At 39.5% G+C, this 22,407-nt stretch overlaps 1 protein-coding gene and 1 long non-coding RNA gene across 2 annotated transcripts in view; one reads left to right on the forward strand and one right to left on the reverse strand.

The window, feature by feature from the left end:
• Positions 1–496: 496 nt before the first annotated feature.
• Positions 497–21,503, reverse strand: ADTRP (androgen dependent TFPI regulating protein). The gene is made up of 6 exons (XM_070749110.1): positions 21,048–21,503; positions 17,108–17,242; positions 12,241–12,342; positions 5,263–5,378; positions 1,407–1,558; positions 497–650 (listed from the first exon to the last, which is right to left on the reverse strand). The coding sequence occupies exons 1-6, from the start codon at positions 21,216–21,218 to the stop codon at positions 604–606; spliced, it is 723 nt and encodes a 240-aa protein (XP_070605211.1). The 5' UTR covers positions 21,219–21,503; the 3' UTR covers positions 497–603.
• LOC139165872 (uncharacterized) overlaps positions 20,872–22,407 on the forward strand; it is a 52,272-nt gene continuing 50,736 nt past the window's right edge. Inside the window, exon 1 of the long non-coding RNA XR_011558827.1 lies at positions 20,872–21,065. This is a non-coding gene — a long non-coding RNA (uncharacterized lncRNA). The remainder of the gene's footprint in view (positions 21,066–22,407) is intronic.

The following is a 22,407-nucleotide window of genomic DNA, read 5'->3' on the forward strand; positions in this document are numbered from 1 at the left end:
AAAAATAGATTTTTGCCTCACTTGTTATGCACTTGGGTGACAAAATCATGTTAGTCATCTGTGTTATATTTGTCTCAGCAGGTACTGATCATCCTATATAACAATGATGGCGAACCTATGGCACGCATGCCCAAAGTGGCTTCCTGGAGCCATTTTGCTCGGCACGCGTGTCACCGGTTCCCCTTCCGGGTTTCTGGTGCGTATGTGTGCATAACAATCAGCTGGCCTTTGTGCATGCGGCTGTGCTGGAAAATGGAAAGTTTTCTAGTGTGGGCATGTGTGCCAGCAACCGGAAGACTAGGGAAGTTCACTTCCCAGTGCGTGCGTGCGTGCGTGCGTGCTCATGCCCCCTTTTCAGCTCCTCTTCCGGGTTGCGCGGCTGACGAGGTGCCAGAATAGTTTGCCAGCACTGCTATATAACAATCCGAATTATCTTATCAATGGCAATACTTTGGTAGATTTTTCCTGGATCTTTTTTCTTCTGTGCTAGCAGAACTTATTATACTAAAGAATTTATTTTGGCTTTATACAGAGAGATTTCGTAGCATTTTTTTTAGTTTCATCATCTGTCTAGCTCTTGGGATGGCACCATCAGCTTTTCATTTATTTGTGTTTCTTCTTGTCAACATCAAGCGCTGGAACTTCATTACCTGTGCAAAGGCATAAAAGGTAAAGAAAAATGGGGGGGGCAGAAATAATGAAGATTTAAACACAACATAGTTTTGTTGTCTGCCAAAGAGGTGTCACTACCTTAGGAATCGGCAACTGACAGCTACTGGCAGTGCTGCTGACTTTGGTATGTGATGAAAAAGATAAATTGGGAAATTAGTAAATAGAGAATAATATTCTTACTTCTGCTCACTTCTCAGCATGGTTCGTGAATGGAGAGCTAAGCATTTGTTTGGTTTAGCGTGAACCTACCCATTATGTCTAGGGATTATCTGTAAACAATACCAGTATTGGATTGCTAAACAAATCCTGGCTTAGTATTATACACAAATGAGAGTATTGAGTCTGCAGCAAAAGAAACCATTTACTAGGAAAAGGGCCTTTTGTTACCCACAAATAGCCAATTCTTGGCTGAGAATTAAACCACTGTGGTGGAATACACCAGGGGACTACAATCTAGATCTCATAACTTTCTAGTTTTATGCTGATTAGCTTATTTATTCAGCCTAGCCAAGACTTATTTTCATACGCTAAGCAATAGACAGTACCTGAATATTTCCTATTCTTGAAGAATATACTTATCATAGCCTGCTATTTTTTTAAAGTCTCATTTTCTAATGAATGTACAAATCAAACTATGACAAATGGATAGAATTCTGGATCAAAACATACTCAAAAGTAGATACATAAATGTGTTCTGATAACATTAAAGGATTTCTTTGTAAGAGTAGACTCACCCCAAATCAGGCAGTTGAGAAATCTTCCTAAGATGTAGTAAAAGAAAACGCTCACAACGACAATCCCTAAAAACACTATGATACCAAGTGGACTTAAAAACTTGAAGAGAGGATATAGCCATTTTCCTGTTTTAGCAAAAAGGTAGAGAATCCTGGAAAGAGAATTAATTTCTTTCAGTTAGGATATCTCATTATGAAACAAACAAGATCAATTGGTTCAAGTTTAATTATAGTTAGAATACTCTTCCTAGTAATGATCAACTCAAGGATCAGTCCATCAACTGTGCAATGATCATCCATCCATTCATGTATCCATGTGTCCTTCCACCCATCCAATACAGAATTTATATTTCTGCCTTTCAGCCAGAAAGACTCCCAGAGAGGCAATGATCTCACTGAAGATGGGATCAATTCCATGCGATCTGTGATACTTTTGATACACTAAGCCTTCTTCAGTATAGAAATGCACACCACACTTTTATTTGTTTGTTTATACAGTGGTACCTCATCTTACGAACGCCTCTTCTAACGCACTTTTCAAGATATGAACCCGGTGTTTAAGATTTTTTTGCCTCTTCTTCCGAACTATTTTCACCTTACGAACCCAAGCCGCTGCTGCTGGGATGAAGGGGTTTCTTTTTTTCCCCTTTTTTGAAGAAAGAAAAGGGAGGGGCGGCTTGGAGGGGGAAAGAGTGCATTTAAAAAACTAGGAGAACAGCGTGCTTGCAGGCACTGAAAGAGTGTCTTTTGAAGAAAGAAAAGGGAGGGGCGGCTTGGAGGGGGAAAGAGTGCATTTAAAAAACTAGGAGAACAGCGTGCTTGCAGGCACTGAAAGAGTGTCTTTTGAAGAAAGAAAAGGGAGGGGCACCCCCTTGCCTTTCTTCCTTCCCACTCACCCTTTAGCCTAGCCTTGCTTCTTCCACCCGCCCCCTGTAGCTGCTCCTCCCTGCCCTCTGTTCGCCTCCGTTCTAAAGTTTGGGATTTTCCTGAAGGATTTGCACGCATTATTTGCTTTTACATTGATTCCTATGGGAAACATTGTTTCATCTTAGGAACTTTTCACCTTACGAACCACCTCCTGGAACCAATTAAGTTCGTATCGTGAGGCACCACTGTATTTGTATGCCGCCCACTCCCGAAGGATTCAGGGCGGCTCACATACAAAGGCCTAACATTCAACATTGTCACTCATGCGACATCACACCATATCCTCCCTATTGCAGCTCTACGCTAGTGGAGAGGTCTAATTAATGTAATACAGGTAGTCCTCGAGTTACAAATGCAATGGAGCCTGCCCATTCCATTTGTAACCCAAGGATTTATGGGAGTGAATCTCATACCTTGAGTAAGCTCACTCCCTCCTTTTGGCCACACATTCGCTAATCCAATGTGAGGCTTTTTAAATGTGCGAGGTATTTCAGGGTGGGGAAGGCCATGGGGATCCTACTGGGGGAACAGGCCACCTGTCTAAGACCACCTAAAACCACCTTCCCGACCCACTGAAATACCTCATGCTCCCCAATTGCTTCCCCCCACCAACCTGCCATGCTGGGTCACCTACTTGTGAAATTCTAGCAAGCAGTTTCCCCTCCAGCCCTCGTGTGCCCCACTGACAATCCGCCCTCTGAGGGCCTCCTCCGACCTCCAAAGGCTCCATTTCGGCCTGCAATTAGCCAGGGGAGGCCTCTGCATAGCCGAACAGGGCTTCTGATGGGCAGATCTACCCCTCAGAAGCTCCATTTCAGCTGGCATTGTGCAGGATGAATACTTCAGAGCCTTTGCAATTGTTCATAAGGGCGAAGAACTGCCATGATGCTGCAAGATTTATAGCTTCAGGCCTCATTCAGAAACAGTAGGAGGCACTGATCGTTAACTTTGAATGTTCATTAAGGGAATGTTCATAACCTGGGGATTACCAGGAACTAAATTGAAAATAATCATGAAATTAAGTTTGAGATATAACTAAGATTGGTTGCTAAACAAGGCAATTACTAAACAAGGACCCTATAGTGAACAATATGAATGTTTCTAATTCAATATTTCTCACTGAAGTCTTTTAATGGCAAGGTTAAGAAATATTACATTTTCTCAATATTGTTGCCTGAGGCCAGGGGCATCCAGGGTGAGAGGATAACAAGCAAACAAACAATTAAGATAGAGACTATGGCTGCTCATTTGAAGTTCTGTTCTTTTTTTATATACATCATGTGCCTGTGTCTTCAATTACATGCATAAAGCTACATTTTGTAAAACTTTTCTTACCCCCTTGTTTATGTCCCACCTATTATTCAGAAATAACAGCAGAAATGTTATTTCTATTATCAGATACATATTATCAGATATATCTGTTATCAAAGTAAGGAACAAGATGATATTAATACCTAATTTCATATGCAGAAGCCAATCAGTATTTCAAATCTGGGAATGACCCAATATATCTGAAGAGGTGCAAAGCAGGCTGATGGAAAGACAGAACTCTTATCACCTACCACTTCATTTTATTTTCACTGTCCGGCATCACTTGCCTGAAGCAACCAGTTTATTTAGTTGATTATTAGGCTGGCCTAAAGCAGCAAATATCTAAATAACAGCTAGTATGATTAGGCTGGTTTAGGGATTTTCTTCAATACAAATTTTCCTAGCTGATATTCTCTTTGTTGGACTACAAGTCCTATAATTCAGGCTTCTAAAAAAGTTGTAGTTCAGTATTTCTGGTGGGTACTAAGTTGAAGAATACTCATGCAAACTTTATATTTGAAGGAGGGTTGGCAATATACTATATTCCATAAATTACATTTCCCATTTGCTATCACTGTTAGGAACTATAATTTTGCAACATCAAGGGGACCTGGAGGTGTTTCTCGTCCTTGTTTAAAACAGAAGTTTTGAGAAAAGTTTAAAACAGCAAAACTAATAATAGAGGCAGTGATTGTGCAAACTGGTTCTAGGGAATAGCAATTTGATAAGCAGCATGAACAATCTGATTTAGGAGTTGATTTAGGAGTTGATTATGCCAAGGTGTATAATGCAGATTCCAAAGTCCGTCAAGGTCAGATCAGAGTTCATTGAAGCTGTATTTGAGGATTTTTTTCCCCTTTAGGAAGAAGAGAATGAAGTTGCTTCCATCGAGGGCACTGAGGTAAAATATTCAATTAAGTGAAGAACAGAACTGTTTCCTCGCTTTTTGCCAAACATCATGTAAAACTGCAGGAAAAACAATTACTGCCCAGTTGCAACCTGACTTCCATTGAGGACCTGTATACTGCATGAGTCAAAAAGAGGGTCAAGAAAATATTTACTGATCCCTCCCATCTTGGAGATAAATTGTTTCAACTCCTGCCCTCAAAACGACACTATCTATAGAGCCCTGCACACCAAGATAACTAGACACAAGAACAGTTTTTTTCCTAAACGCCATCACTCTGCTAAACAAACAATTCCCTCACCACTGTCAGATTATTCAGTAAGACTGCATTACTATTGCTATTAGTCTTCTCATCCATCTCCTCTCTATCACACATCTCTATCACACATCTCCTCTCACTTATGACTGTATGACTGTAACTTGTTGCTTGCATCCTTACGATTTATATCAATATTGATTGTTTCCTAATTTCTTATTTGTACCTAATGACAATCATTAAGTGTTGTACCTCATGATTCCTGGCAAATGTATTTTTCTTTTATGTACACTGAGAGCATATGCACCAAAGACAAATTCCTTGTGTGTCTAATCACACTTGGCCAATAAAGAATTCAATTCAATTCAATTCAATACAATACAATTCTATTCTTCTATTCTATTTTAAAAACAAATAAAACAAAATCATTTATTCATTTATTTTTAGAAACTTACCAAAGTTGATAGGCCAGTGCAACCATTCCGAAGATAATGAGGCTTTTACACACTGATGGATACTGATGATGGGTAACAAGTATTTCTACCAGGGTCAAAGGCAATATCAAAGTGTGCTGGAAAAAAGACAGTGCTTTAGACAAATTGCATTTGTGATGCAAAAAGTGCAACCCCTCTGCTAACACAGAGTTATATTTTGGGGTAAGTGGCAAGCAGAGGTGGGTTCCTCCCGCTTCGACCAGTTTGCCTGAACCAATAGCATGACATCATTCTTCTGCCGCTTGAAAAGGGGCCCTTCCTCCCACCCCCAAGGTTTATACTGACCTTTACTCCTTCTCAAGCCCAGCTGATCAGCTCTTCAGCCGGGTTTCGGGCTGATTTTGAGCTACTGAGCATGCGGTGAAGCAATGCACAAAAGGTGCACTTCCGTCGTGATGTGAACCATTGGGGAAGCTAAGTAGAACCCACCTTTGGTGGCAAGGATATAGGGAGGTCTGGCTACTCCAATAGGCAACAGAGATCTTCCAAAGAATCTGTAGAGGTACACACACACACACCAAAAAAAATGGAGCCCTTCTTTTCCTCCTTAACGTGGCTTTTTAAATGGAAAACTAAAGGAAGGAATTTGGGAGCATTTCAAAGAGAAGTTGTAGTCCACTGGTTTCTAAGGAACAAGCTACGAACCTGCCAGAGCAATTGGAGAATAAAAGTCCTCCTGAAAGAAGCAATGTATTTTTAAAAAAGTTTGTAATTCTTCTATCCCAATTCTGCTGCCTCCAGATGGCAGCAACTGACCAGGCTTGGCTTGATTCAGAAGCAAAACCATGTTGAGCCTGGATTAGTGTACTTGGATGGAGAGTTAAATAATCTCAGAAGAAAACAGCAAACCATCACTGTTTATCAAGAAATGTGTATAGAAGGGAGTCTATTAAGTCACCAAAATCATTATTCTAGATTTTACAGTCCCTTCTTTATTTCTTAAGTCACTTTAACAAATCAGATATTTGTAGCATTATTACCATATGTATGTATGTGTATACAGTGGTCCCTCGATTTGCGCGTTCTCGATTAGCGCGAAACGCTGCAACACGGTTTTTCAAAAAATATTATTTAAAAAAATAAAATATTAAAAAATAAAAAAATTTTTATTCTGTTCCCTGAATGGAGACCGCCGGCCGCTCAATCGGGCCGGCAGGGAACAGAATGGAGCCTTCCGCGGCGGGGCTGGTAAGGGGGGGAGCCGAGGGGGGAGCCGAGCCCAGCCCCGTGGCATTCGCTTTCCTCCCGCTCGCAGCCGACTGATCGTGGGCTCCTTCGCAACCTCGGAGAGCTTCCTGGTTTTCGTGAGCTTTCATGCCCTGGAAGCTCTCCGAGGTTGCGAAGGAGCCCACGATCAGTCTCGGCTGCGGGTGGGAGGAAGGCGAATCCCCCGTGGGCTCCGTTACATCTTCCGCTGCCAGCCAGGCCATGCTGGCGGCAGCAGAACAATCGCTGGCTGTCAACTTTTCTTTTTAAAACTGGGCAGGAGCTGACTTGCCTCCCCAGTGCTAAAAAGAAAAGTTGACAGCCAGCGCTGCGACTGACGGAATGCTGGCGGGAAGACCAAGGGAAGGTTCCTTCAGCCGCCCAACACCTGATCCGCTCCGCAGCGCGGCAACGGGGAAACCCCATCTTCGGCTCCTCGCTGCTTCCGCGCTGCGGAGCAGATCAGCTGTTGGGCGGCTGAAGGAACTTTCCCTTGGTCTTCCCCGCCACCCACATGCAAACTCCACCATCTGCGCATGTGCGGCCATGAAAAAAATGGCGCACATGCGCAGATGGTGTTTTTACTTCCGCATCCAGCATAACGCGGAAATCGGTTAGCGCGGGAGGTCTTGGAACGTAACCCCCGCGCTAACCGAGGGATCACTGTATACATACTGCTCAAAAAAAGCAAAGGGAACACTCCAATAACACATCCTAGATCTGAATGAATAAAATATTCTCACTGAATACTTCGTACTGTACAAATTTGAATGTGCGCAACAGCATGTGAAATTGGTTGTCAATCAGTGTTGTTTCCTAAGTGGACAGTTTGATTTCATATAAATTTGATTTACTTGGAGTTATATTGTGTTGTTTAAATGTTCCCTTTAATTTTTTTGAGCAGTGTTTGTGTGTGCATTTGTTTTCGAAGATTTTCACTGATATATGTATGTAGATTGTTCTGAGTTTGGGTTTTCGCCCATGTAATATTTTGAGTGTCTTTGTGACGTTTCAGCAAAATCACATTCGCCATTATCAAGTTGAAGCTATTGGCTTCGTGCTGCTTTGAATATTCAAAGCAGCACGAAGTCAATAGCTTCAGCCTGATGATTTTCTATTTTCCAAATTTGCAAAGAACTGATAAAGAAATCACTGCCTAGCAAGGCATAAGTAGCCCAGGTTCGAATCCTAGAAGTGTATGGCTTGGCTGATGAAAGCTAAAAATCTTGAAATAGATCTATACCAGTCTCCCTTTATTTCTTTATCAGTTCTTTGCAACCCTTCCCCTGGTACAAAGCTGAAGGGATCAGATCCTGTAGCCTAGAGGTTAATTCTCAGAAGCTGCAGGATCAAATCCCAGTAAGGGTATGGCTAACTGATGAGGCCAGAACTAGGCCAAAATAGTACTCTCCTAGTCTCCCTTAATTTTAAAAATTCAGCAAAAACATGTCACACACACACACACACACACACACACGAACACACACGGTATGGGTGTCAAATTTGCCGCATCATATTGATGTCACGTAATGTATTATATCTTTTTTTTTTGCCTTCATGAAGCTGGGGGTGGGCGTAACCTGAGTGTGACCCATCCCATTTTGACACCCTTGTTAAAGTATACAGTACTACATTTTTACTTATATAGTCTATAAGGGGCATGTGAAAGAGTTGAATGGGTAATTATGAAACAAAAACCCCCAAAAGATTTGTGGATGGTAAAGCTGAGCTGGGCAAGGATTTTTTTTAAAAAATCATTTAAGTTTGCCTCATTTTGGTTTTATCCATTCATAACAGCATGCAGTGAAAGAACAATACAGTTTACAACAGCAAATTAGCTCACAGTGATTAATGTTGATACAGCCAAAGACAACAATCATTGCATGATTGGCCACTTATTGCAAAGTTTTCTATTTGCCAATGGCTTTTAATTAGCTCTCCTGAATGAATTACTTTGCTAGACAATAGAAAGCTGACTGTAGAAATGACATTAGTAATGGACCATATACTGCGGCTGAAAGCTAGTTGAAAGCCCTTTAAATGCATTGTGTTTTCTTCTCTGGAAACCAGCCCTTTCTCATAGCAATTTTTAATATAACTTCAGTCAAACTGCACACCATGAGCCATTAAAAGCAATTAAACTTCATTTCCACAATAACATATTGTTTAATTTACCATTCATTCAAATAAATGCAAGCTTTGTATTTTGAGAAAATTAAAAAAAAAACCTGTTTAAAAAGCAAATCTTTATAATTATGCCTCAACTGTCATCAATCTTTGAGGGTTGATAAAATGGGATGGTGACTCATTTTTACAGTTTTCATTCTCAAGGGTTTTTTTTTCATTTACTTGTAGCAAATAAAAAACCAACAAGAGAAAATTATTATCATACTCCTGATAATAAAAAGAGAGAAGGGAAAACCTAATTGGAACAAGGCATCTCACTGTAAATAATCAAAATACATGAAGTTTACTTCAGTTGCACATATGTACACTTTCAGGATGAGTTCTGTATTGCCTTGCTTTTATTTATTTATAAACAGAGTTATTATTTACTTATTCATTTAAAAAGTTTTGCTTTATTCAGTATCTGCTGCTCTGAAATTTTATGAAATTATAATAGCATGTTCAATTTATGTTCAATACTAAGAAGATTTAACATTTTCCTTAAGGACGGACTGCTGTGTTATTCCTAAGGGAAGACTTTACAGTTTGATTTGTTTGTAATGCTGGTACAAAGTACTCCTTGTTTAGCGACTGCCTCATTTAGCAACTCTTCAATTATGAGTCATAATTTATGACCACAATGAAAAAGAAACTTTATATATTTACAAACTTTGCTACTCTATAAAGCAAAAGAGAAGCTGAAGTAACACCATTAAGCACCATCACAATGTCACATAGTGACTGCTTTCCTTAACAATCAAGTTCCTGGTCCCAATTGTGGACACTAAGTAAGTACTATCTGTATCTGCAGGTGTATCATAATGCTGCAGATTATTTTATAACGCTCATTTAGGATCTTTTTCATTTTCAATTTGTACCTAAAGTGCTGCCAGTATGTCTTATGTCACATCCCCATGAGGTTGCCTTCTTTTCTTTTCCAGTCCATAACTGAGACAGACTTACATTATCATTAACCGTACCAGTTGTTAAGATAGAGTTTTCTTAACTGCAGTGATTCACGGTGGCAAGAAAGGTTGGCAAATAGGGCAAAAAGCAACCGTCTTGCTTAGCAACAGAAATTTTGTGCTCCGATTATGGTTGTAAATCAAGGACTACCTGAGCTCTGTTACTGCTGTCTTTTTACTGCTGTGTTAAATAACTGGAATCATGAACTGAACTGTCTAATTTAATCTGGGTCCAATCTTCTACATCTGTAATATATCAAAATACTGGTGTCAAATTACTACTGTTATTATTAGTAGCATTTTGTTGTATTTTAATTCTAGGAGGGAGAGCAGTGATTTTGAGATTTTCTATCACAGGTTTCCCAAATCTATCTACAGCTGTTATTATAGAAAAAAGGGGCTTCACATGCACCATTTATTGGGTTAGATTGGCTGACTTGCCAATTGGCATTTCTGGAGAAACTGATGATTTTCAACGTTCGCTACAATTATTTTCAAGGAGCTACCAGGAGTCTCGGGAATCTTCTGAAACCCCATTTGACAAACTTGGTCTTCATGCCATATTTTTAATTTTTGATGTTAACCTTGCTTAAAATCCAAGAGCTCCAGTCAATTTGTCCCAGCTCCTGCACACCTAGCAGTTCGAAAGCATGCAAATGCCAGTAGATAAAGAGGTGCCACTTTGTTGGGGAAATACCTGGGACATGAAAGGCCATAGGCAATGGTGATGTCACTGGTTAACCCTTTCAACCTGGAAGTGCCTTGAATAGATGCTTCCAACACCGAACATAGTAAGAGCCTTGCTCAATCTGGTACCCTCCACACTTGGGGGATTGTGGGAACCTGACACCTTGAGCAACATAGTAGTGCTTTGTCCTTTTTAATGCTTTTCTTCAGCTTCAATTAGCTTTTTAGTACTATTATGCATTTGTTTGTAAATGAATTTAAATTGTTTAGATAATTTAAAATATGAAATAGATGATAGCCGAAGGAATTAACATCTAGCTTTTCTCATCAATTAAATAACTAATATTGAATAATTTGCTTTTTGAGGGATGCCACTCTATTTCTAAAGAAAAATGCCTTCTAAGACATCATGACTTCTAAATTCTTTGGATTGCATCTGCCCTCATTTTCCAGTGATGTCAGTGGACATTTCTTTTCTAATATAGCATAAATAGGGACCCAATCTCTCTAAAGCAAGCTGTCAATTAATTAAATTCCTCAATGTCCTTTGAAAGGGAAGGATCCAATCCATCCCTTCTTTCATTAAAAAGAGATCAATCCATCTCACTCACTGTTTAGTGCCAATTGCACAATTGGGGCGCTCTATTTTCTGTTTTTCTTTTGTAATTAAAAAAGTACCGGTAATACTGATACGATATCAAGCTGCTTTCAGTATCAGAAGACACAAGACTTGGGCCGTAGAATCTGCATGTTTTCAGTGGTATTATTTCCACTCTTCAGCTCATCTCACTTTAATATGGGCCTCTGTGTAATTAAACCAGCTTAATTTTTTTTATTATTTCTTACATTTATATCCTGAGAAATTTAAATAATTTCTCTTTGTGATCATAACCCCTCAAGCGCTTGAGAAAATGATTATTGTTCCCAATAAACAAGTATGCTTCTAGAATAACTTAAAACTCATTAGTGCCAGTCTAATACTTCAGCTGCCCAAATATATTGCCTACAAAAACTGCTAAAGCTACAATGGGCCCAGACCAATCCAATTCACAAGTCAAAATGTAGGTTTTTTGTTTTCTATCCATTCTTACTGATCATCTTCCTCAGAGCTAACTTTCCACCTGTGTGTATGATGGAAATTAATGATGGAAAGTGTTATACATTTTGTATATATTTGGAATGTTATAAAAATTGGAGAAACGGGTCATGGCACGTAGCATCATCCTGAGATAAGAATCAATAGCCAGTAGCCATGACAGAGCAAAAAAAATGTCTACGTATTGTCCCTCGTTGGCTTTGCTTAATGTCATATCATATGAATTTAGGCTACAAAATAAATATATAACTCATCAGTTTTCATAAATGCTATAGTATATTTAATTAGTTAGTATCCTCATTTGATGCTGCTACAAATCTTAGTTGGCAACACTTATATTATGGATTTTACACTGTTTTATTCCTTCCCCAAAATTTTAAACAATTATTTGTATTTCCAGTCTTTCTGTATTTATATAAATATGGTTCACTGCAAAACCTTTTCTGCGGGAATCTAGAAAAGTTATATTTGCCCCTCATGTAATGAATTCACATCTTTCCATTGATTTAAGTTTGTCAAAGATGAATTCCACTAACATTTCCTCCAGAGCTTCAAGGCTTTCTTTGGCAATTCACACTCCCACTTTTGCATATAATAGTATGCAAAATTAAAAGAAAGAAAATGAACTCTACAAACGAAAAATTGTGATGTCTGGGCATGATTCTGCCAATTTAAATATTTTCTCTTTAACTTTTTATAACAGATTAAGTGTGTGATTGACTATTGAGACAAATGAACCTAAATCTGAATAATTAGCTGGAATAATATGCACAACTTATTCTGTTTTCGTTATGTTCAGCTTTGTTTGTTTTTACTCACCATTCCATGATTAATCCATTCAGGAATAATTGGATCCAAATATTTTGGGTAAATAAGTTCTCGATCATAGAAGTATATACTCCAAAATGTAACAAACACAAACTAGAACAAAGCAAACAAAAAAGTATTGATTGGCCAATTCACAATGAATGTTTCAGGGTTCCAAATAGCATCCAAAATCAAATCAGAGTCTGAGTCCAAATATTCCTCAAAGTCCCTATTATTAGAGCCATGTTGGTACATCTGGGTGAAACCCGAATCTGAAGTCCTCCAGGTTTCACCACCCAGTTGAAAGTTCAAGCCCTTGTCCCCATACCTACAAATCCATCACGTTCTCCAATCTCCAAGTGCCATGCTGGCAGAGTCTATCCATCTCCTTCCGTGCAGTGGAGAGGCAGAGACAAAGGATGATCTTACCTTTCCATAGTATGGAATCATACTACCTCCTCCCATTTCCCCACAATAGAAAATGAATAATATAGAGTGTGGCAGGCCAAAGACTCCAAATAAAATGGCTTTGGCCTGAAAGAATGTTTATCTACAGCAGTGTTTCCCAACCTTGGCAACTTGAAGATATCTGGACTTCAACTCCCAGAATTCTGGGAGTTGAAGTCCAAATATCTTCAAGTTGCCAAGGTTGGGAAACACTGATCTACAGAATATACGAGGGTTGCCCATAAAGTAATGCACCACATTTTTTTTCTCAGCCTACAGTAATGGTATGAATGCGAAACTTTAGATATAAATTATTTGAATTGTCAGGAGTGTGTGTGTAGATTTTGTGTTTCTTCAGACAGATAGCATAGCTGCAGCAGTGTTTTCAAATGGCATCTATGATATACGTACGTTACAAACAACGCGTCGTCATTGAATTTCTCACTGCGGAGAAAGAAACTGTTGGAAACATTCACAAACATTGTTCCCTCAGACATCCACTTGTTTGGGCCATTAAAGGATGCCATTCGCGGAAGACATTTTGAGGATGACGAAGAGGTGATTCCCACAGTGCAGAAATGGCTTCGTGACAAGAACAAGGAATGGTACTGACAGGGCATATACACCATTGTGTCTCGCTGGAGGAAGGCCATAGAACAGGATGGAGATTACGTGGAAAAATAGGGTATGTAGAAGAAACATCATTCTTTCTTGTGTGTAGGTTTCATTGTGCTCAATAAACAATTGTTGAAGAAAAAAATGTGGTGCATTACTTTCCGGGCGACCCTCGTACCTATCTTATAGTGTCTGTCCATCCATCCATCCATCATCCTCCGGCCCTCCCTTGCTCCTTCTTAAAGCAGCAGTAGATATTTAGTGGTATCAAACAATAATAATTTTGAAAAGTATGTACATTTACACTTACAAACAATTTCGGAGTGGGTTTTTAAAATTGCCACTTTTAGATCAACTGTTTTTGAAATGGGGGGGTGATGGATTTACTTAGACAAGGTTTTGAGACCTTCTATCTGGACCGAGACTCACTGCTCACAGTCACTCATCACCTCGAGGTTCGACTACTGTAATGCTCTCTACATGGGGCTACCTTTGAAAAGTGCTCTCTACATGGGGCTACCTTTGAAAAGTGTTCGGAAACTTCAGATCGTGCAGAATGCAGCTGCGAGAGCAATCATGGGCTTCCCTAGGTATGCCCATGTTACACCAACACTCAGCAGTCTGCATTGGTTGCTGATCAGTTTCCGGTCACAATTCAAAGTGTTGGTTATGACCTATAAAGCCCTTCATGGCATCGGGCCAGAATATCTCCGGGACCACCTTCTGCCGCACGAATCCCAGCGACCGATTAGGTCCCACAGAGTTGGCCTTCTCTGGGTCCCGTCAACTAAACAATGCCGTTTGGCGGGACCCAGGGGAAGAGCCTTCTCTGTGGCGGCCCCGACCCTCTGGAACCAGCTCCCTCCAGAGATTAGAACTGCCCCCACCTTCCTCGCCTTTCGTAAACTCCTTAAAACCCACCTTTGCCGTCAGGCATGGGGGAATTGAAACATCTCCCCCGGGCCTATACAGTTTATGTATGGTATGTTTGCTTTTAATAATGGGTTTTTTAGTGTTTCTCTTAAATTATTAGATTTGTTATATATTGTTTATTATTGCTGTGAGCCGCCCCGAGTCTACGGAGAGGGGCGGCATACAAATCTAATAAATAAAATAAATAAATAAATAAATAGTTTCTGGTTAACTATAATAATCTGGACCAGGGACTCAGGTGCTAAGCCATACTGTCATAAAGCAAAACATCACATGACCCACACCAACATATGACTGCTGTTCTAGCAGTTCCAGTTGCTGCTGTGAGGTGAATCCAACTGGTTCTTGTGACTTCATACGATTGACATTTACGACTTCCTACACTTTCCTCATTGACTTTGCTCATTGTAAGCCTGTAATGAAGGTTGCCACGGAACGGCAGTGGCCAGATGACCATGGAATACTGTGATGTTGTAATTGTGAGCCAGTTGCCAAGTGCTTGTATTGTGATAATGTGAGCACAGGAGTGCCACAAAGGCTGCAACTACAAGAATCAGTCATTAATTTCCTTGTTCGGCACCATCAGAAATTCATATCCTTGTGAATGGGTAATTGCTAAACAAAGACCTATAATAACAATGTCTGCCTTAATTATTTTTTAGAAATAATTTACAAAAGCAATCTAGATCTAGATGGAATCAATAGTCATTTAATTTATGAAAAAAGGATATAAGGCAGGAATAGGCAGCCAGTGACTACAGGGAACACGAGGTCTTCAAATATCATTTTTTTGGTTCTTTGACATCTGATGAAAACATACCTTTTTCTGCTATTTCCAGTTGGAAAACAGATGAAAGCTGTAATATATAGTCTCAAAGGTGCAAGTATAAAAGAAAGATGTTCCCCTAATAATCCATCCCATCCACATATGTACTGCTCAAAAAAATAAAGGGAACACTCAAATAACACATCCCAGATCTGAATGAATGAAAGATTCTCATTGAATACTTTGTTCTGTACAAAGTTGAATGTGCACAACGGCATGTGAAATTGATTCTCAATCAGTGTTGCTTCCTCGGTGGACAGTTTGATTTCACAGAAGTTTGATTTACTTACTTGATTTACTATATTGTGTTGTCTAAGTGTTCCCTTTATTTTTTTGAGCAGTGTATATGTTGCCTACACATTTTGCAGTTCTCCTTCCCGAACCTCAGCTAAAGTTTTTAGCAGTTCTACTTCTCACTGTCTTCATTCTGTTCATTAAATCAAGATCACATTCTGACTAGGATCTCTAGAGCAAATTTACACTTGTGGGCCTTTCAACATTTTCTAGTAACATCTAGCAACCTTTTCTCCAGCATTTTACTTGTCTTGTTTATCCAGGAATGACAACATTGCATTGGTTGCCGATCAATTTCCAGTCACAATTCAAAGTGTTGGTTATGACCTATAAAGCCCTTCATGGCATCGGACCAGAATATCTCCGGGACCGCCTTCTGCAGCATGAATCCCAGCGACTGGTAAGGTCCCACAGAGTTGACCTTCTCTGGGTCCCGTCGACTAAGCAATGCCGTTTGGCGGGACCCAGGAGAAGAGCCTTCTCTGTGGCGGCCCCAACCATCTGGAACCAGCTCCCCCCAGATATCAAAGTTGCTCCCACCCTCCTTGCCTTTCGCAAGCTCCTTAAAACCCACCTGTGTCGTCAGGCATGGGGGAATTGAAATTTCCCTTCCCCCTAGACTTATAGAATTTATAAATTGTATGCTTGTATGTATGAGTGGTTCTTTAAATTGGGGTTGTTTAAATTGTTTTAATATTAGATTTGTTTACATTGTCTTTTATATTGTTGTTAGCCACCCCAAGTCTTCGGAGAGGGGCGGCATACAAATCTAATAAATACAAATACAAATACAAACATTCATCAGTTCTATCTGTTCCGCTGCTTTATACCCATTAATATTTTTGTTTTTATTCATATCTAGGAACTCTTAAATATACATGACTACCACCAAATTTAACTAGAATACATCTTGCATGACTACCACCAAATTTAACTAGAATACATCTTGCATTGGTAGAGAAAATTGTACCTGTTATGGGTTTTCCTCCCAAATACTCATTCGTTCGTTCGTTCGTTCGTTCGTTCGTTCGTTCGTTCGTTCATTCATTCATTCATTCATTAGATTTCTATGCCGCGCTTCTACACAGACTCAGGGTGGCTCACAACAAAACAGATACAAAAATGCAATGTATAAGAAATCTAAATTTAAAAATCAGATCACTAAAACAACCATCCACACTCATCCCATGTACATTCCAATTGTAGGCCGGAGTTAGGTGCAACACTCAACGTCCCCAAGCCTGCCAGCAAAGGTGAATTTTTAAAGCCTTGCAGGAGGCCAGGAGGGAGGGGATGCTATGAATCCCTGGAGGGAGTTGATTCCAGAGGGCCGGGGCCACAACAGGGAAGGCTCTACCTGTAGGCCCCACCAGGCGGCATTGCCTAGCTGACGGGACCTGGAGAAGGTCAACTTTGTGGGACCTAACCGGCCATTGAGATATATGCTTGAAATTATCATATCAACCAGACCAACAAGGCTTCCATTTTAAAAGGAATATCTTCAGTATGACAGGATCTGGGTTCTTCACTCAAGAATTAGGTTCTTCCTACAATAGCATTTTTGTTATCCTCAAAATGATGTACTCCTTCCTAAAACCTCTATAAACATTTGGAAATAATGTACTAAACAGGGTATCAGCTGCAATTCGCTCCTGCTATAACACTAGGAATTAAATTAAAATCAAATTATTGTTTATGCAAATAATTATCCAATTCATAGTACATATAATTAATCTTGCATTGATAAATATTATTGCAACTTACTGAAGATAGTGGAAAAACCAAGCTACTAAAGATCAAGCCCTTTAAGGAAATCAGGGTCGTGGCAATTCTTTCTTTCTTCATTAGCATGACTGCACTGGTCAGCAAAGAAACTGCATAGAAAATAACCTGCAAAACCTAAATTAATTACATCTAATGAGCAATTGAACATCCAAAATTAAGTTGTACATACTGTACCTCATCAAATTACATACTTATGCTTTAGAGGACAGTTTTCAGATTAAATGTATTTTTCTTGCTGGAAATGTTTTAATGATTTAGTTTGGGTGATAGGCTGTCTCATTTAATGAACTTAAATAAGAGAAAGCAATTCAAAATGTAAACATCCAGTCATTACAAGAAAAAAACACCTAAAAAAAGGAATATGGTTTCTACTATGGGAGGAATTTTAATACAAAAGGGTTATTTCATAATACAGTGGTACCTCTACTTACGAACTTAATTTGTTCCATGACCAGGTTCTTAAGTAGAAAAGTTTGTAAGAAGAAGCAATTTTTCCCATAGGAATGAATGTAAAAGCAAATAATACATGGGATTGCACTGGGAGGGTGGAGGCCCTGTTTCCTCCCAGGAGATTCCTAGAGAGGCCCCATGGAGGCTTCTCCCTACTTTTTCCAGCCCTGTTTCCTCCTAGGAGATTCCTAGAGAGGCCGCACAGAGGCTTCGGCCCTCCTTTTCCAGCCTTGTTTCTTCCCGGGAGATTCCTAGAGAGGCCCCATGGAGGCTTCTCCCTGCCTTTTCCAGTTATAGTTTTGGAGGCTCGGGCTTGTAATGGAAAATGGTTCTTGAGAAGAGGCAAAAAAATCTTGAACACTCAGTTCTTATACTAAAAGTTCCTAAGTAGAGGCGTTCATAGGTAGAGGTACCACTGTATCTAAGTCCACATGAAGTTGTATAATATTATTCTGATTAGCAGTACTGGCTTGGATGTGATGCATCAGAACAATCCAGTATTCTGGGGGGAAAATTGAATCATCGAAATAGAGCAATTCAATATACAAACAATAATCAAAGAGAACAAATCAAAGTGAGTTGCCGCTTCAATCTTGCATTCCACTTCAATGGGATTCAATTAAATCCCTTTTTTCAATTTAATTGAAGCCTTTATCATTTGAATCGTCCCCATGGTAATGCATCAGAAAACATTATACAAGATAAAGCCTATATTTGATGGAATGATGCAACTGCTTGAGACACGAATAATAGAAGGAAAGAGAGCTAACCTCTCATTGGTTCCCTTTGACCATCCATGTCATTTTCTTCTGCTGGACCAAATTTGCCATAGGGTTTATCTTGCATTACAGATTTGTCTACTACTTCTACAGCTTTGAAGTAATATTCAATGACAGTCCAATTATTTTGCCACAAACTCACTGGAGGATAGGAGAGTACCATCTTGTTTGTTTGTCACAAGCAGTAAAATGTCTAGGCTAGCTCTTACAATTATATCCCAGATACTTGATTGTTTCTTGATTGCTTATTTGTACCCTATGACAATCATTAAGTATTGTACCTCATGATTCTTGACAAATATATCTTTTATGTTTACCGAGGGCATATGAATCAATGGCAAATTCCTTGTATGTCCAATAAAACTTGGTCAATATAGAATTCTATTTTACCCCACCAAAATACCAATTTGATACAAATATATTAAGGAGTATTATGCCAGGAAACCAGTATTTATTTTACTTTCCTTCCTATAAAAGGGGAAAGCAATCTTTGGGGACATATTTGGAGTCTTGGGTAGATATCGGGGAACTCTCACAAAAAAAGCTGTCATGACAGAAAACAGAAAAGGTGGATGGAATTGGCCATAGAATATTTACATACCAGAAGGCAAACTGATCAAATCCTTGCCATCCTGCCTAAACAAGTAGGATTAAGGGACAAGAAATGTGGTAACTGCTTTAAACTATTTCATCATATTGCCAGCTCCATCCATATAAGGCTTCTAATTGGGCAGAATTCAGGTCAAACACCTAGGCACGAGTCCAGAAAATTGCAGGCCAAAGAGGTTGCTGTGTTTAGGGTCTTAATCCTCACCGTATCTTAGAGTAGGTACACATATGGACATATGTATATATCTATGAATAATTTGAAAGTACTACATGCTTGGAACAATGCACTGTGTTTCTTTGATGCAACTACCTGAATAAATGTGATATTATGACTTTATATATAACATAAACAAGAGAAATGATCCATAACAAATGCAATTCAACATCTAACAATGGTCCATCTTATTTTGTTTCCATATTAAAAGCAAACCTTATTGATTGATAATGTATGAAATCTTCAACATGTACTATGCTGCAGCAGGATCATTCATTTAAAAATTCTTTATCAAAGGTTTTTTTAAAAGGTTAAAAACTAATGTAGAGCAAACAGAAGAAGAAATCTAAGAGCAAGGTAAAAGTACAAGAAAGGGAAAAACAAAGATAGAAAAGAACATGTTAAAAAGAAATGGCTTCCAATCTTCTTTATAGTAGTTATAAATTACAAACTTATCTTTTTCTCTAAAGTTACATGTCTTTCTTCTTTTTATAATCTCTCCTGTCAACTCATCTAAAACACAGATCGTAAGTTCATTGTCTATAGGTGAACACTTGAAAAATTAGAATATCGTGCATTGCTTCATTTTAGTTTCTCTTCTTGGCACTGCAAAGGTGAACAGTGATCCCTCGTTTTTCGCTAGGGATGCGTTCCAAGACCACCCGTGAAAAAACGAATTTCCGTGAAGTAGAGGAAAGATATTTTTTAATGTATTTAACAACTATTTGGACTTTTAAAACCCACCCTTTGCATTAAACAGTCATTCTATAATGTTTCTCAGCTGGAACTACATGTGATATCCTACCAGTTTCTTTAATAGAATACAGCAGTACTGTAGAATTTTATGAATTTTTAATGGATTTAAAACTTTTAATGGATGTAAGCCCCCTTTGAAAACCCGTGAAATAGCGAATCCGTGAAAGATGAACCGTGAAGTAGCAAGGGATTACTGTATTATAAAGATCTGGGAAAGGCCAAGGTGTTTCTGTGGGAAGTTTTCTGCACATCTGAAATGTCCATAAAAACAATCAATCCTATGCAGCCATTTCTTCATATGTTTCATTGCTGGATTTCTATAGGACCCCTACAAATTGCTTGCACATGTCCTGCCTCCCCCCACATTAAACTCACAGACTGACTATTTTGCTAGGTGTATAAACTCATATAAACCTGGTGTATTAATAATAATAATAATAATAATAATAATAATATTGTTGCTGTGAGCCACCCTGAGTCTGCAGAGAGGCGCAGCATACAAATCTAATTATTATTAATTATTAATAATAACAATTAATAACAATTATTTATTTATTATTATTATTATTAATTATTATTATTATTAATAATAATTAATAATTAATAATTAATAATTATTAATAATAACAATATCATCGTCGTCATCATCATCATTATTATTATGCTGGCAGGGCATTGATCTTGCAATCAACCCTCACACAAAACGTTGCGTATTTTTAAATAGTTTGGGGTTGAAACGTTTGGGGTTTATTTGTTGTAAGCCGCCCAGGGCCCTTGCAGAGTTGGGCGGCATACAAATCAAATCAATCAATCAATCAAAGCGTGAGTTGGCGGAAGAGATTTGATCTTCGAGGTCTCCTTATCCGTCTTGTGCATTCCTTTATATTACAACTCTAGCGGGGGGGAGGGAACAAAAGCAGCTCCCCGACCCTCCTCTCTCTCGCTGGCTGGCTGCCTTAAAGCTTCCACAGGCTTTTCCCCACATATTTTACCCGTCCAACACCTGAGCTGGAATCCCACAGATTCCCGCCACGCTGGGTTTATTCGAAGTACAATTAGGCGCCTCATTTGGCGAGGCTGAAGAAGGCCCGAAGGCTGGCCGCGCACTTACCACGTTGAGGAAACTCAGGTATTTCCACTGACTGCCCCAAAACGGGTTGAAGCTGCCTGGGGGTCGGGGGGACTTGTGCACGTTGCCCAAGACGTAGCCGCTGGTGTAGAAAAAAAACACATACCAGGCCAAAACAACGGCGTAGTAGACGGGGCGGGCAGACGGGTGCATGGTGGCGGCTGGGAGCGAGCCCGGTAGGCAATTATTTTCCCCTTCTCGCGTCTTTCAAGGCCGCGCACCGCAGAGCCGCAAGAGCGCCGTCGGGCGGCTTTGCACAGACCGTGCCGGCTGACACTTGCGGCAGCCCCGGCCTGTAAAACTTTGGTTTTCCTTTTTCCCGCCCGTGGTTTGTTGTCTGGGAACGCTCGCACAAATTCAGTTATTCGGACAGAAATATCTAGACGCGAGTCGCTGCAGATAAACCGCCCTTTGGGCTTTTTGCTTTGATCATTTATAACAGTGTTTCCCCACCTTGGCAACTTGGAGATATCTGGACTTCAATTCCCAGAATTCCCCAGCCAGCGAATGCTGGCTGGGGAATTCTGGGAGTTGAAGTCCAGATATCTCCAAGTTGCCAAGGTGGGGAAACACTGATTTATTACAAAGGTGGGGCAAGTTTGCATAACTCAAATTATGCATAAATAAAGTAGGTATGGAGGCCAGTTTCATCAAAGGGGAAAAACCAGTTGCCTATCAAAAGAGATGGGCTGAAGTTCGCCCCAGAAGTGTTTGAACATCCCTATTGCATCATCTTGAGATAGAAAGATAAAATGTATTTATTTTATTTATTTGCCAAACATGCATAGGATAGTATAAACATAAGTAAAAAGCAAGGATAAAACTTCATACAGTTTTATCTCCTCCTTATCTGCATGATAACGGTAACGAGTGTTAAACTCTACCTGTTGCATTTTTTTACTTTAACATATTTTGCAAGATATATTGATTTGCACCGGTGTGCACTTTCCAGTGTTTAAATCCTAGCCAATATTTAACTCCTTAAAAGTGCACTGTGATGGGGATTGTGTGGAGCAATCATGAAAAAATGACAGACTATAGATCAGTGTTCCTCAACCTTTCTAATGCCACGACCCTTTAATACAGTTCCTCATGTTGTGGTGACCCCCAACCATAAGTCTAGCCCCAATTCTCCCAACAGATCTTTAAGCTGATTGGCAGGAAAGTCAGAGGGATACCCCCACTGTAAACGCCTGATTGGTCGGATTGTAAAAATATTTTCCAAGGCGCTAGAATAGAAGCTTTAGATCCTAACACCATGGAAGCTTTAGATCCTAACACCATGGAAAATTTGTCTTTTCCCATGGTCTTAGACAAACATGAAATGGTCGTTCGCTCCCCA

This window comes from Erythrolamprus reginae, chromosome 3, assembly GCF_031021105.1.
Source record: "Erythrolamprus reginae isolate rEryReg1 chromosome 3, rEryReg1.hap1, whole genome shotgun sequence".
Lineage (NCBI taxonomy): Eukaryota > Metazoa > Chordata > Lepidosauria > Squamata > Dipsadidae > Erythrolamprus > Erythrolamprus reginae.